A 14,594-nucleotide genomic window follows, 5' to 3' on the forward strand; every position below is an offset into this window, starting at 1 on the left:
TTACTAGTAGTATGGGTCGCACTAAAGAGCACAAAGACTAGCACTGTCATAGGATGGCATCTTTGTCACAAGCAAGTCAGTTTGCAAAATTTCTGTTCAGCTAGATCTGCCCCGGTCACCTAGAAGTGCTATAATCTGCTATACCTGGCCGGTCATCTGTAAGTGTTATTATTATCTGCAAGATTTGCCCTTGTCATCTGTAAGTATTATTATCTGCTATATCTACCCGTTCACCTGAAAGTGCTATTATTATCTGCTAGATCTGCCCCGGTCACCTGTAAGTGCTATTACTATCTGCTAGATCTTCCCTGGTCACCTGTGTTATTATTATCTGCTAGACCTGCCCGGTCACCTATAAGTGCTATTATTATCTGCTAGATCTGCCCTGGTCATCTGTATTATTATCTGCTAGATCTGCCTCAGTCACCTGTAAGTGCTATTATCTGCTAGATCTGCCCGGTCACCTGTAAGTATTATTATTACTTGCTAGATCTGCCCCAGTCAACTGTAAGTGCTATTATTATCTGCTAGATCTGCCCCGGTCCCCTGTAAGTGCTATTATTATCTGCTAGTTCTACCTCGGTCACCTTTAAGTGCTATTATTATCTGCTAGATCTGCCCTGGTCACCTGTATTATTATCTGCTAGATCTGCCTCAGTCATCTGTAAGTGCTATTATTTTGCTAGATCTGACCCGGTCACCTGTAATTATTATTATCTGCTAGATCTGCCCGGTCACCTGTAAGTATTATTATTATCTGCTAGATCTGCCCCGGTCATATGTAAGTGCTAGTGTTAGCTGCTAGATCTTCCCCGGTCACCTGTAAGTGCTATTATTATCTGCTAGATCTATCCCGGTCACATGTAAGTGCTATTATCTGCTAGATCTGCCCCGGTCACCTGTCAGTGCTATTATCTGGTAGATCTGCCCTGGTCACCTGTAAGTGTTATTATTGGGAAGTGGAAGCGTCTAAAAATAACTCACAAAGCGGTAGACCACGTGACTAAAAGAGCGGGACCGCCACATGCTGAGATGCGTGATGTGTAATAATCACCTATCCTCTGTTGTATCACTCACTACAGAGACCCACAATGCATATGAAAGTGACATCAGCACCATTAGTGTGCATCCTGAGCGCTATGAAATGGGTTTCCACGGTCGCTGCACACAAGTCTAAGATCACTATGCACAATGCCAAGTGGCGGCTGGAGTGGTGTAAAGCACGCCGCCACTGGACCCTGGAGCAGCGCGTTCTCAAGTGTGATGAATCATGTCTCACTATTTGGCAGTCTGTTGGAGGAATCTGGGTTTGGCAGATGCCAGGAGAACGCTACCTACTGGAATGTATAGTGCCTACTGTAACATTCGGCAGAGGAGGGGTAATGGCCTCAGGCTGTTTTCAGGGTTTTGCCCCTTTTTTCCAGTGAGAATGTTTATGCTACATTTTACACAATTGTCGCTTCCAACTTTTTGGTGAAAGTTTTGGGCTCGTCCTGTTCCTATTCCAGTAAGACTGTGCTCCTATGCACACAGCGAGCTCCATATAGACATGGGGTGAGGAGTTTGGTGCAGAGCCCATCGAGCACAGATGGGAGAGAGGATTAAAAGGTGCCACAGTTGACCTTTGCCAAAAAATTTCATTACCAGGCCATGTTCACATTTATTTTGATACCCAAAATGCACATATTCCGCATCGGAAATATGCATGAAAACCGCTTACAAAAAGCGTCCTATTGATTTTAAAGAGAGCGCCTCGTATTAACGCACACGGAATTGAAAACCGTGACCCAGAAAAAAAGTGACATGTCCGCACAAAAACCGCCTTGGGTAGCCACTCGGATTAGCCCCACACAAATTCTCGGCCAAATCCACGTTGGATATTTGTACTTGAAAAATCCACAGTGTGAACAAGGCCTTATTCTATCCATATCCAGACCTGACGAGGATCATTAACAGCTGCTGCTTTGGGAATATTCTGGTTATTTCCTTACAAGAAACTTGAGCTTTGTTTTTTCATGTTGGAGTCGATAAACCAAACAAGACGACAACTAATGGACAGCGTTTATCTTAGAGAAATAAAACACATCCCGGCCGCCCTCAGAAGATGAAAGGGTTTATAGCTGTAACACGTACCAGGACGAACGCGAGGAAATGCTGGAGGTGTTTTAAATAAGATCGCTGAAACAATATATTTTTTTAACTTTGAGTCTTATTGAGAGGGGTCTTCAGTCTTAGATAAATAAAGCTGAATCATTGTAAAATGAAAAGTTCTGCAACTTTCTAATATACTTTGCATTTCAATTATTCCCAATTTTCAAGATCTCTGCTTGCTGTTGGTGAACGGAAACAAGCTGAAATCTGATACAACGTAAATGAGTGGCTGTTCGCCTTTTTTTTTTAAGGCAGCTGCATCCGGCTTATGGTATCCTGCCGATCTCTGGCTGCAGCGGTCACATGTGAATACACGATTCATATAATACAATATGTTGAAGGTGGCATCTTCCTTATCTTGCAGGAGTCTGAGGTTGCCCTTTTCCTGCCTGCAGGATTTCTAAGGCCAGGATCACACATGTCGATTTTGGTGCATTTTTTTTGAGCCAAAGCCCGACGTAGGATCCAAGAGGAAGAAAAGACATAAAGAAAAGACTGACACATCTCCCTCTATTGTGTCCACTTCCGTGTTATCTTAAAAAAAACTGATACAAAAACTGCATGTGTGATCCTGGCCTAAATGTTAAGAAACCTCCTCAGTCACCAAATAAATCCATCTAGAGTAATACAGTAAAATAAAAGACAAGGAAGGGAGAGGAGGGGAGGGGAGGGGGATGCAGCTGCAGTTTCTCTCTCTTTTTAGAGCCATTGTTTATATCAAGAGGCTGAAAACTCATCTGGATTATCCTGCTCACACAGGTGCAAGAGAGGGCTCTGATACAGTGGAAGGCCTGATTCAGACAAGCGTATCCGTTTTGCGTCCGTACAAAACGAACCGTACTTAATGCATTTGAGTTCCGTGCGGCATCAGTTTTTCACGTCAGTGTCGGTGCACATTTTTTTTTTTTCTCAGCCTTTCTTTAGCCACTGGTGCGTGAATCACGGACAGCACACGGATGTCATCCATATGCTGTCCGTGATTTTCACGCACCCACAGACTTCAATGGGCGACGTGGTCCGCAAAATGGACCAGAATAGGACATACAGTGAGTTTCACTCAACGGACACATGCAGCGTGAAAAACAACGCATGTCAGAATAGTTTTTTTTTTTTTTTTAACGCACAGCACACTGACGTATACAACGTTCGTGTCAATCAGGCCTAACAAGCATTGCGCCTGTGCCAGTTGGTCATGATCAGGACCGGTTTTCATCATTTGGAGGTCTTTTTTTTTCCTTAAAAGAACAGTTTCCATTTACAGACAGTAAGCAGAGATATTGAAAGCGGTGAGGACTTAGTACCCAAAGTATATTGTAAAGTTTGGGAACTTTTCATTACACTATGATGAAGTATTATTTATATAAACCCCCCTTAAGTTTAACAACTGAAAGGTAGGGGGCGACACAGAGCACAGGAGAAAGATCCGCCCAGGATAAATGGAATATATCGGCTGTGGAGGCAAATGTGACGGATCTGTTGCCACTTTCAATCCACAACTCGGTACAGTACAATGATAGAGAATTGGGTTTGACAAAACGTTAAAAAAAACTTTGCAACGTAAATGGGTGAAATCTGCAGCAAATCCACGTCCAAACGTGGCCTAGTGGAACATTTGCCACCATTCTCTCCCCTGTAAAATACCTATTTTTTAGTATTCCCCCCCTTGACGGCCAATATTTGTCTGAGATCCTCTGTTACAAGTGCACAGACCTAGAAAAGGTTAAAAGGTATTCAGGAAACGGCCTCTTCTAGAACAGCGCGTCCTGCCAGGTCTCCGGATAAGGACAACATCCCGCTGCAGGCACACGCCAGGGAAACGCTTGTCCTATTAGTCTCCTGTTTCAGGCAGAGAAGGTTCATCTGGTTAAAGGGAAACGTCACATTAATAACAAAGCTCAAACGAGGAATAAAATTCTCCAGACACCAAAGCAACAGCGCCCCGAGTGGTCAAATGTAGAACAGCAACGTTTCAAGAGAAACGGAGGACCAATGTTTATAAATCCTAGTCGCGGGGCGATAGAGTGCAGAGGTAACCTGGGTCCCGGTGTCTGTGTGTACCCAGGGCCCCAATACCTCATGAGAACAGACGACACATGGTGGGTTGGGGCCCAGCCTAGATACAGATTTTGCAATGGGGCCCAGGAGCTTCAAGTTACGCCTCTGCCAGTTGTCTAAGGGCATGTTCACACGCAGTGGTTTCAGACGTAATTCGGTCGTTTTACGCCTCGAATTACACCTGAAAAAACGGCTCCATTATGCCTACAAACATCTGCCCATTGCTTTCAATGGGTCTTACTATGTGCTGTTCCCACGAGGTGTAATTTTACGCGTCGCTGTCAATAGACAGCACTAAAAAGACGCCCGCGAAAAAGAAGTGCATGTCACTTCTTGGGACGTTTTTGGAGCAGGTTTTCATTGACTGCATTGAAAAACAGCTCCGGTAACGTCCATAAAATACGCTGTGAAAAACGTATTTTGCTAAGCCGTGTGAACATACCCTTAGAAACTATTTCCAAAATCCTGCTGCTTTAGTCTGTGTATTGGGCAGCCCAACTTGCAGTGGTTAGGAGTTGTCCTAGGATTAGCAAAACATGGCTGCTTTCTACAAAAACAGTGCCACGCCTGTTCGCAGGCTGTGTGTGGTATTGCAGCTTAGCTCCATTTACTTTAACGGAGCTGAGCTGCAATACCAAAAAAAAAACAAAAAAAAAACAAACAAAAAAAAAAAAAAACATGGACAGGTGTGGCGCGGTTTGTGGAAGAAAGCTGCTATGTTTTTCTAATCCCCTTTAAGGAGCTGCTCACATGTTAAAAATTTTAAAAAAGAATTTTTAAAATGTTTTCTATGTATATTCTAAAAACACAAAGTGCCACTAAAATAAATTTTTTTATTGGTGTCCCCCTTTTCGTTTCGATCATTTTCATCTAAAGGATGTATACTTTTGTTGTGGCGGGGCTACCGGTGGCGTTCTTTGTGGTTTTCTTTTTTTGTCTTTATTTTGTGTACACCTCGTTCCATCCACAAGGTCGTGAGGCCTTCGGTCTGAATTAAAAAAAAAAAAAATTTCAATTGTTGATTTCCCCGTAACTGGGGCATATTAGCACCCGCTCTAGGTGAAATGTCTCGCTCACCACAGACAAAATCCCCAGACAAAATCAGCTGTTTGTCAGGGGTGAGACCAGGAGCGGTCAGTTGCATTCTGCAGGGGGTGGTCTCTAACGAGACGACCCCTTTAAGTGCTATTGGCACTTCCTGAACTGTAACGCTTATTAAGTGTCATACTCAGAAAAACGGCAGCGACAGTAATAAACCATCTCTACGGGGCATCTGGCTGACTCAGACAGCCGGCTCTCCTCTCCTGCAGCTGCAGACTCTGCACTGATGATTAGAAACGTCCCTGCAGAGTTATATGTGGACCAATCCCCTTCTTCATGTCACACAGCCATATTCTGGCTACCTGCAGTCACCACTAGGGGGAGCTTACTGTATACACATTATTGAATTTAATGGGAGTGGACGACGACACTGTTGCAAACATGACAAACTCTGCTCTATATGAGAAGCTCTAAAATGGGGTAGAAACTTTATTACAATATTAATTAAAACAAGAAAAAATTATCAATTAACAAAAACATCAACAAAAAAACCAAAATCAGCAACAGTGCAATATCTTCGTTTCTCCTTCCTAGACGCGGTCGTCGCGTCCTCCTTTGTAGGATCCAGGATTACCAGCCTGTCCCCGTGTGTTTCGTCTACTGAACACAATCCTGCTGTGCCGTAGTAATTCTCATATATATTCACTATCTGGTACACGGCAGATACGACTCCAGTGTTTCATGAGTGACCTCGTTAAACTGTATGTGATACTCGGCTTCCCATGGGACTCGGAGCCACTCAATTATCTCCTTCGGTATAGCTGGGTCCTCCGTCCACAGAAGCCAAGCACTCTCCTTCTGTTGTGTCTGTAAGGGGGAAAAAAAAAAAGAGGTCAGCAAAAAAGAGCCAGTCCTATGTAAAGGACTAAAACAGATCAGTTATCGTCTTATTGGGGCCACAATATTATACTAATGCATACATATAGCTCACTTGCCAACTCTCCCGGAATGTCACTCCCGGGCGCTGTGTCTTTAAATTATACTCACCTCTCCCTGTTCCTGTAGTACTCCACACATCCAGGCGGCGCCACAGTCATCAGCACCCAGGAGTGAAAAGGACTGCAGGAACGGGGGAAGGTTAGTATGTGCACGTCTGGTCTATGGTTAGTATTAAGGAGGACCCTCATCTGGAGTCTGTAGTAAGGGGTCTGGTCTGAGGTCTGTCTTAAAGAGGATCTGTCGCCAGTTTATTAATTCTCTATCTCCTAACTAATCTAATAGGCGCTTCGCTGCTGATCACGTGTGATTTTTTTTTTCAAAAACTTTTATTATTTGCAAAGTTATGAGCATTTTTCTAAATATGCTAATGTGGCTATACTTGACAAATAGGAGGTGACTTTCTTTTCACACTGGGCGGTGTAATGTTTTCTGTAGGACGCCATCCAATTAGCTACCCCTTCCCTGCCCAGCAACACAGGGTGATCATATAGTATACAGCTTCCATACCCGACTGTATTCAACTGGTGATATCTCAGGTTGTTTCACTGCGATCCTGGAGCCATATGAAAGATTAGAATTTCCTCTTTCATATGCTACCAAAACCACTGTTCTAAGGGGTCCACAGCCAGAGATATGGCTATTTGAAGTGATCGCCCCCTCCCTCCAGCCTCAGTCTCTCACACTGTGTGAAGCAGCTTCATGCTGATAGGACAGTGTCAGAGGCTGTGAGGAGGCTCCGCCTCAGGAGAATCGCTGTGGTTACCTCCCACTTGTCTAGTATAGCCTCATTTGCATATTTCAAAAAAAGCTGATAACTTAATCAAATAATAAATGTTTTCGATTATCGGTGTGATTATAGTATCTAGGAGATTGGGCGTTACTAAACTAGTGACAGATCCTCTTTAAGCGTGATCTGGTATGGGATCTAAATTAATTGAGGGCTCTGTATTAATTTTGCCATAAAGGGGGTATTGCACTATTGCGATTCAAATGGTGTTACTTGGGGGGGGGGGGGGGGTTCTCTATACATATAGAAGGAGCATTAGGGTGAAAATTCTGTGCACTGCTTTATATGCCGAATTTAGAAATCTCCCTGATGTCCCTTCTCAATGAAGGTTCCTGTCAATCTTACTCTCCTATTTTTGTTTTTAGAGAATATTCCCTAAACCAGGGTTTTCCACAATTTTTAGCATTGGAGAACCCATTGAACAAAAATTCTTATCTCAGGGATCCCCTAAGGCGTGAGGCACACAACCGTAAGGCCCCATGCAAACGACTCTGTTCGGTCCGTGATATACGGTCCGCATGTCCCGGCCCGAACACACTGCAGGGAGCCGGGCTACTAGCATTACACTTATCTATGACGCTAGGAGTCCCTGCCTATCCGTGGAACTGCTGTCCCGCACTGTAATCATGTTTTCAGCACGGGACAGTATTCCCGCGGGGAGGCAGGGACTCCTAGCGTCAGAGATAAGGAGCCCGGCTCCCTGCAGTGTGTTCGGGCCAGGACATGCGGACCGTATATCACAGACCGAACACGGTCGTGTGCATGGGGCCTAAGGGTTTTTACGTCCGCAAATACTGATCCACATCCGTAGCCGTCCGTGATTGCGGACAGGAATAGGACATGTTCTATATTTTGTGGATCGTTTCTACGGCACGGACACACATCTGAAAATATACGGCAAGGTTTCCGTGGCCAATAGAAATGAAAGGGTCCGCAAAAACTACCTAAGGCCGTAGTAGAGTGCACGGCCCGTGATTATGACACAGGCAGCCGCGGAGCGTCATCTGCGGGCCACCCGTAAATCACGGACCGTGCACACGTTGATTTCAGTGGGCCCGGACCGCAAATGACATGTCCTATTTTTTTGCGGTCCTGGCTCCCGGCCAATGCACGGACCGTGGAAACCACGATCGTGTGCATGGGCCCATAGAAATGAATGGGTCTGCAATTCGTCCGCATTTTTGGAGGCAAAAACAGTCGTGTGCATGAGGCCTAACAATTATACTTTTTTTCAAAAGAGAAACAAGGCCAAAAAGTAGCAATACACAAGTACCAGAGAAATAGCATTACGTGTGTAAAGAAAAGCGATTTATGTTCAATGTTTAATCATGGCGGTCCCTAGCTGGACCATCGCAGTCCGCAGAAGACGCCCCTCAGCACGTTCCTCAAATAAAACGGTTTCAGGTCCTATAATGTCCTACTAGACTTAAGCCACACACATTATCTTAAAGAGGACCTGCCTAAAAAACGCATCAGACATCTCCGTTAGATTGCCGGTGCCTCAAAGATCATTTTTTTCTCTGGCAACATTTATGCGTTATCGGTCGCGATAGTTTTGGCGCCCGATATGAAAATCAATACTTTAAGGGTATGTGCACACACACTAATTACGTCCGTAATTGACGGACGTATTTCGGCCGCAAGTCCCGGACCGAACACAGTGCAGGGAGCCGGGCTCCTAGCATCATACTTATGTACGATGCTAGGAGTCCCTGCCTCTCCGTGGAACTACTGTCCCGTACTGAAAACATGATTACAGTACGGGACAGTAGTTCCACGGAGAGGCAGGGACTCCTAGCATCGTACATAACTATGATGCTAGGAGCCCGGCTCCCTGCACTGAGTTCGGTCCGGGACTTGCGGCCGAAATACGTCCGTCAATTACGGACGTAATTAGTGTGTGTGCACATACCCTAAATGTCAAATGGGTGGTTAACACCGCTTACTTGCCAAGGAGGAACAAACTGTCACTTTGACACGTCCAACCGAAATGGACAATGTCAGAGCGGCTAATGTACTCCGGCGCGCCTACGTTGAACAGCACGGGCCACAGTAAGTACATTAGTCACTCTGACGCTGTCTGCTCTGATTGGACAGCAACACGAGCGTCAAGGTTCACTCCCCCTTGGCAAGTGAGAAGTTTTAACCACCCACTTGACAGTCAAAGGCCTCATTTGCATATCAGTCACAGATATCTCAGGAACGGTGGGGGCTAGAGAAAAGTAACACGCGGCAGAATCCGTGGTGTGGCGGCAATCTAACCGAGAGGTCAGCTGCAGTTTTTGGGCCAGGTGACCGCTCCTCCTTAACGTGTGGAACTGTGACTTCTCCAGTTCCAGACTTATATGATGCAAAAGTTAAAAAAAAGTCGGCGCCAAAATTAACTCAGAGCCCCAAATTTCATTCAGACCCCAGAAGTCAGATTGTGTAGGGACAGACCCTATTGACATTAGGAATGGTAATGACCAGATGTCAATTTATTCATACATTTTCCGGATGAATAACAGAGGAATGGTCCAATGCAGAGTTTTAAAGGGTAACCATACAATATTAAGCTTCTCTGTCCACAACCCCCCCCCCCCCCCTCAGACTTATCTTTAACATCTGTATCTCTACAGTGACAGACACGTTCAGGAATTTCACCATCTGAGGGATCAGTCATCACCTCTCATAAATCTAAATATTTTCATAATTGATGTTCACAGCTGCAGCCGCTCATATCCCCCCGGCAGGGTAACAATCGCCGCTGTTAAACAGATTTGACCAGTGCATGTCCCTTTAAGTGAATGCATTTTATACATACGGATAGATCGCGAGTAATGATAAAGAAGGGCTGGATCTGGGACTTAAAGGGGAATATCCCATCAGCACAATAACTTCTTTCAAGAAATAAGCCCCTCCTCTTAGTGATCAGATCGCCACTGCGGGTCAGATTACCCCTGGTGATGGCAACTACGGGCGGCCACACGTTTCCTGCAAATGAATGGGTGACCATGTAATACATAGAGGGGTCTCAAGTCAGGGACTCCTCCAGGCTTTCAATATAGGGTAAAAAGAATGGGTATTCTGATGGAACAACCCATCCAGCGCCCGCTTCCCCCTCATCTGGGACCGCCGGAAATTTGCCGTTATTGATGGGGTAAGTGAACGTTTAGGATTAATTTCAATGAATAATTACAACGGGTCGTCTGGATGTGCCAGGTCCTGCATAGAGCTGCTCTTTGGGGGGCGTCAAACTCAGCTCGAATATTTCAGACACACAAAGCTCAGCTACATCTGGAAATGAGTCTGTTATATGTATCAAAATTCCCCACCGAACCTCTCTCACCATACCATACTGAAACAAGGTATTACATTTATCATGGCCCAAATTACAGAATGGCCAAATTGGGCAATCGCCCTGAAAACTCCGTTATTTAAAATCCTTCGTAACTCCATCCCTACAGCCACGTGCAACCGGCCGATAACGTCCTCTTCATTGGGTTTCCTCTAACTTTGACTGTCTTGTCAGAAATGGTATTATTAGGCACCGTCATGTATGGCACGATTACAGTTTATGGCACTTTATAGATGGACTTGTCATTCAGAAGACTGAGAAAGCTGGGTGGAATCATCCATATTGGTCGTCACCCAGCAAGAAACTGATCACAAGATCCTGACTAATTGGTAACGCTTTAATTGGGAAGTGGTCAAGTGGCTGAACCTCCCTACACCTGTAATCTGCGCTCGTCCTCCTCCTCATTTCCTATCTATCCTTAATGAGCCTGAGAGCTCCATGCCAGGAAGGAGGCGAACAGCTTCCCTAATCTGTAGATGTCCGTCCAGCTGTCAAGATAAAATATATAAATTGAGCAATCAGCAAGTTTAGGGATCAGGAGTCGAGCCTCAACTCATTATGTAGATTATCTACACGGGAGGAAGGGAGCAGAACACAACAAACTTCTGCCAGCATCAAGGTGCATACCGACAGACTATGCAATACACGACTCAATGGTAAAATAAGGCGCTCTGCCACTTTAATTAAATTTTTTGGACCCCCCCCCATGGACACTAAGGCTGAGTATCCGCCCTGTGCGTCATAGGGAATTCCGGGTGAAAAACCACACCAAACTTTGTCCACTGCGAAAAACTGCAGCACTTTGACGTTTCATCCCAGGTGGTCACGTGGGATGAAGAGTCATCCAAGGAGGCCGGCCCTCTGACGTCATCCAGGCTGGCCTCTTGGGATGATGTTTCATCCCACGTGACCGCCGCTACAGCCTGTGATTGGCTGCAGCAGTCACCTGAACTTGCTGCTTTATGAATAGAATGCCGGAACTACAGTAACTACTGACACTCAAGTAAAAGAGGAAGGGGCAGGGAATGTAATTCTATATAAAATGTAGATTTGTACGTCTTTCCGTGTCTGTAGAAAGCTGGGTGACCCAGCATCTGTTACGGCACACATAATTTCCAGGTGAGTTAAATTTTAGGGTAAAGGCTTTTTTCTTTCTTTCATTAAATACTATTTTTGCAGTGGTAGGAAAATCCATCAAGAGGAAAACAGCAGGTGCTTGGTGCCTCGTACCTCATTATAGAGCCGGATACGCAGATGCAGGGGAGCAGAGCTGAATAGATGCACCGAGCTGATGCTGCTGATCGCCTGCTTCTCTTTGATGGTCACTTTTGTGGGGTGCTCTTGCTCGTCGTCTTCTCCCGCAGATGGAGTCACATGTAGCCACTGGTGATTCTCCTCTAGAAGATACATGCGAGTCTGGTTGAGGAGCAGGGACACTGGGGCGGCCTCCCCCGCACCCTGAGCCAGCGCTGCAGGAGACGCCTTGTTCTGCCGGGGGTGATCGGAATTAACGCAGGAATCAGCTGCACTGGAGGCCACGTCCTCTGGAACAAAGGATGATAGAGAAATAAGGCAGGATATAAAGGAATGAAATACATGTGTGTATAATAACGTATGTACGACAGGTATGTCTGTAAATAATGTACATACAGCAGAGATGAGCGGCGCCACATAGACACTGCTTATCTCTTCCTCGTAATACTGCTAGTCTCCTTCGTAATACACACCTCAGCTGGTGCAGAATCTCATAATACCCACCCAGCTCATACTACATACACACGTCAGCTGCTGCAGAACCTCATAATACCCACCTCAGCTCATACAGATCATACTACATACACACCTCAGCTGCTGCAGAACATTATAAACAGCTTCTTCTTCAGGGAATTCCATCTCAATTAATGGTGAACAGAACTCCTCCCCTTATGCTTAAAAGGAGGTTATGCAGCAGCTGAGATATGTAACATAAGGATAATTATATCCCCTACTATAAATATATTATAAAGAATATTGGAAGACACTTCAGAGTTCTTGGTAACTTCTAATATTTGTATAATTTACAGTAGGGGACATCACATTATGAGGACATGTGTGAAGTTTTATACAGTAACGTTCTTTTAAAGCGTTACTAACTTTTCAGAATAAGTTATAGGTGTACATGAGGAATAACACTATTTCTGCCCATTATATGACTTCTTGTTTTTGTTTTTTTAAGCAGATTTCCTCTGCAGGTGCGTTCTTTAATTTTCAGTTTTCACCGAGCTAGTGGGTAGAGCATAACTGCTATCATGTCTTCTATATGCAGCACACTTAGGGAAGAGAACATAGTGCTCCCCAATCTCTGTGTAGCACACCCTCAGAAACAGCAGCAGCATGGATGACATTATACAGCAGTAATGAGCAGTGTAGCTGTGAATCCAGCACTGGTGTGACTTCTCCCCTCCTCTCAATAGACTTCTATGGGCAGTAGTGTCTGTGTCTCTCTTTCCTTGCTCCCCCATCCCTCTCCATACACTTCTATGGGTAGCAGCATCTGTATCTCTCGCTCTGCTTCGTCCTCATGCTCTCCCTCTCCATAGACTTTTATAAGCAGTGTGTCTGGGTCTCTCTGCCCTGTTTCCCCCTTCCCTCTCCACAGACTTCTATGGAAAGACACATCTGTATCTCTCTCTGCTCCTGTTCCCTCCTCCTGCTCCACGCTTCATAGGCTTCCATGGGCAGAGTGTCGGTCTCTCTACATGTGCTCCCTCCTCCTGCTCCACCCTCCCCTCTGACTTTTATGTGCAGCAACATCTCACCTTTCTGCTCCTGCTCCCCTCTCTATAGACTTCTATTGGCATATTGACAGCGTGTCTGTGTCTCCCTCGCTCAGCACCCTCCGCCTACTACCCCCTCTTCTCTCCAAGGACTTCTATGGGCACCAGCGTATGTGTCTCTCTCTCCCTGCTCCCTCCTCCAGCTCCCCTCTTCAAAGGCTTGTATATGAAAATACACCCCCCCCCCCACTTCCTGCAGTCCGTCTCAGCTCTATAACGAAGGCCAGATTTTACTTGACAAGTGGGTGGAGTGCAGGTGACGGGAAGGGAGACACCTAGTAGCAGGAACTTTACACAGAATTTACATGGAGAAGGTGACTAAATTTTAACAGTAAGTAAAATACAAAATTGAGCTATATCAGATATACTATTAGATTAGCATAAATTATTGAAAAAGTTAGTGCCCATTTAATCAGTCATCTTTCTGATGATCCGGCTCCAGCTTCCAGCACCGAGCTGCTGCTCTATAACATGGAATACGGAGTGGAGAATATTAATAAGAAATCCTCTGATGGAAAAGATATAGAGGCAGATTTTATTTGGGCTTTTTTTTTCCTGAAAGTTCTCTTACTGTTGCATCACCATCTGATAATCCAGAATATCTGAATAACCTTTATTAAAGGGAATGTGTCGCTAGAATATATATATATTTTTTTTTTTAGTTAAACAATTATTTGAGTGATTACACATAGTTTTAATTTTTTTTAATTTGATTCTAATTGATAAAATTTCCATGTGCTGGTCACTAGAGGGAGCAGTTCCCAAAATTGCAGCATGGTCAATGTGGTAAAGCAACCTCATTGCTTTATGCTGCAAATTTGGGGTAGACACTCTCTAGTGTCCTCACATAATCCCCCCCTCCCTTATTCTGACTAGTGCCAGGAGAAGGAGGGGGTTGAATCTTCAAACCTCCTACACTGTGTGCCGCCATTTTCTGAGCGAATGCACAGTGTAGGAGGATTAGATACAGTGCTCAGCAGACAGTATCACACGAACATAAACGAACATAATACACACATCACATACACAAACATAACTTACCTGCTCCTTCCGCCGCAGCTCCTATTCCTTGAACATATGGCCGGAAGCCGCATGAAAATGGAGCCGGATTTCGCTCTGCGAACGAGCTTCGTTTTGGTCTCTGTGGGAGCGGCGCATGCGCTGTTCCCACACGGACGGCGTACGTTGCAGTGAATGGAACGGCTCCCGTTCGCATTCTCTATGGGGTTGTGTGTGCCGTATTCCATCTCTGTATGTGTCGTTAATCGACACATACAGAGATGAAAAAAAAATGGCAGCCCCATATAGAAGTAAAAGTAAGAAAAAAGTAAAAAGTACAACACAAATAAATAAAATTTATTTTAACATCATACTAAAAGCAATATTATAAAAAAAAAAAAAGAAAAAA

General features: G+C 44.9%; 1 protein-coding gene across 2 annotated transcripts in view; it reads right to left on the minus strand.

Annotated features, from left to right (window-relative positions):
* Nucleotides 1-5,718: 5,718 nt before the first annotated feature.
* Nucleotides 5,719-14,594, minus strand: part of STK11IP (serine/threonine kinase 11 interacting protein) — a 38,028-nt gene continuing 29,152 nt past the window's right edge. For both annotated transcript variants that reach the window (XM_075829188.1, XM_075829186.1), the window contains exons 24-25: nt 11,601-11,914; nt 5,719-6,114 (exon numbers count right to left, since the gene is read on the minus strand). In XM_075829188.1, the coding sequence (XP_075685303.1) occupies nt 5,953-6,114; nt 11,601-11,914 (476 nt within the window). In that variant the 3' untranslated portion in view covers nt 5,719-5,952. The remainder of the gene's footprint in view (nt 6,115-11,600; nt 11,915-14,594) is intronic.

Source organism: Rhinoderma darwinii, chromosome 6, assembly GCF_050947455.1.
Source record: "Rhinoderma darwinii isolate aRhiDar2 chromosome 6, aRhiDar2.hap1, whole genome shotgun sequence".
Lineage (NCBI taxonomy): Eukaryota > Metazoa > Chordata > Amphibia > Anura > Rhinodermatidae > Rhinoderma > Rhinoderma darwinii.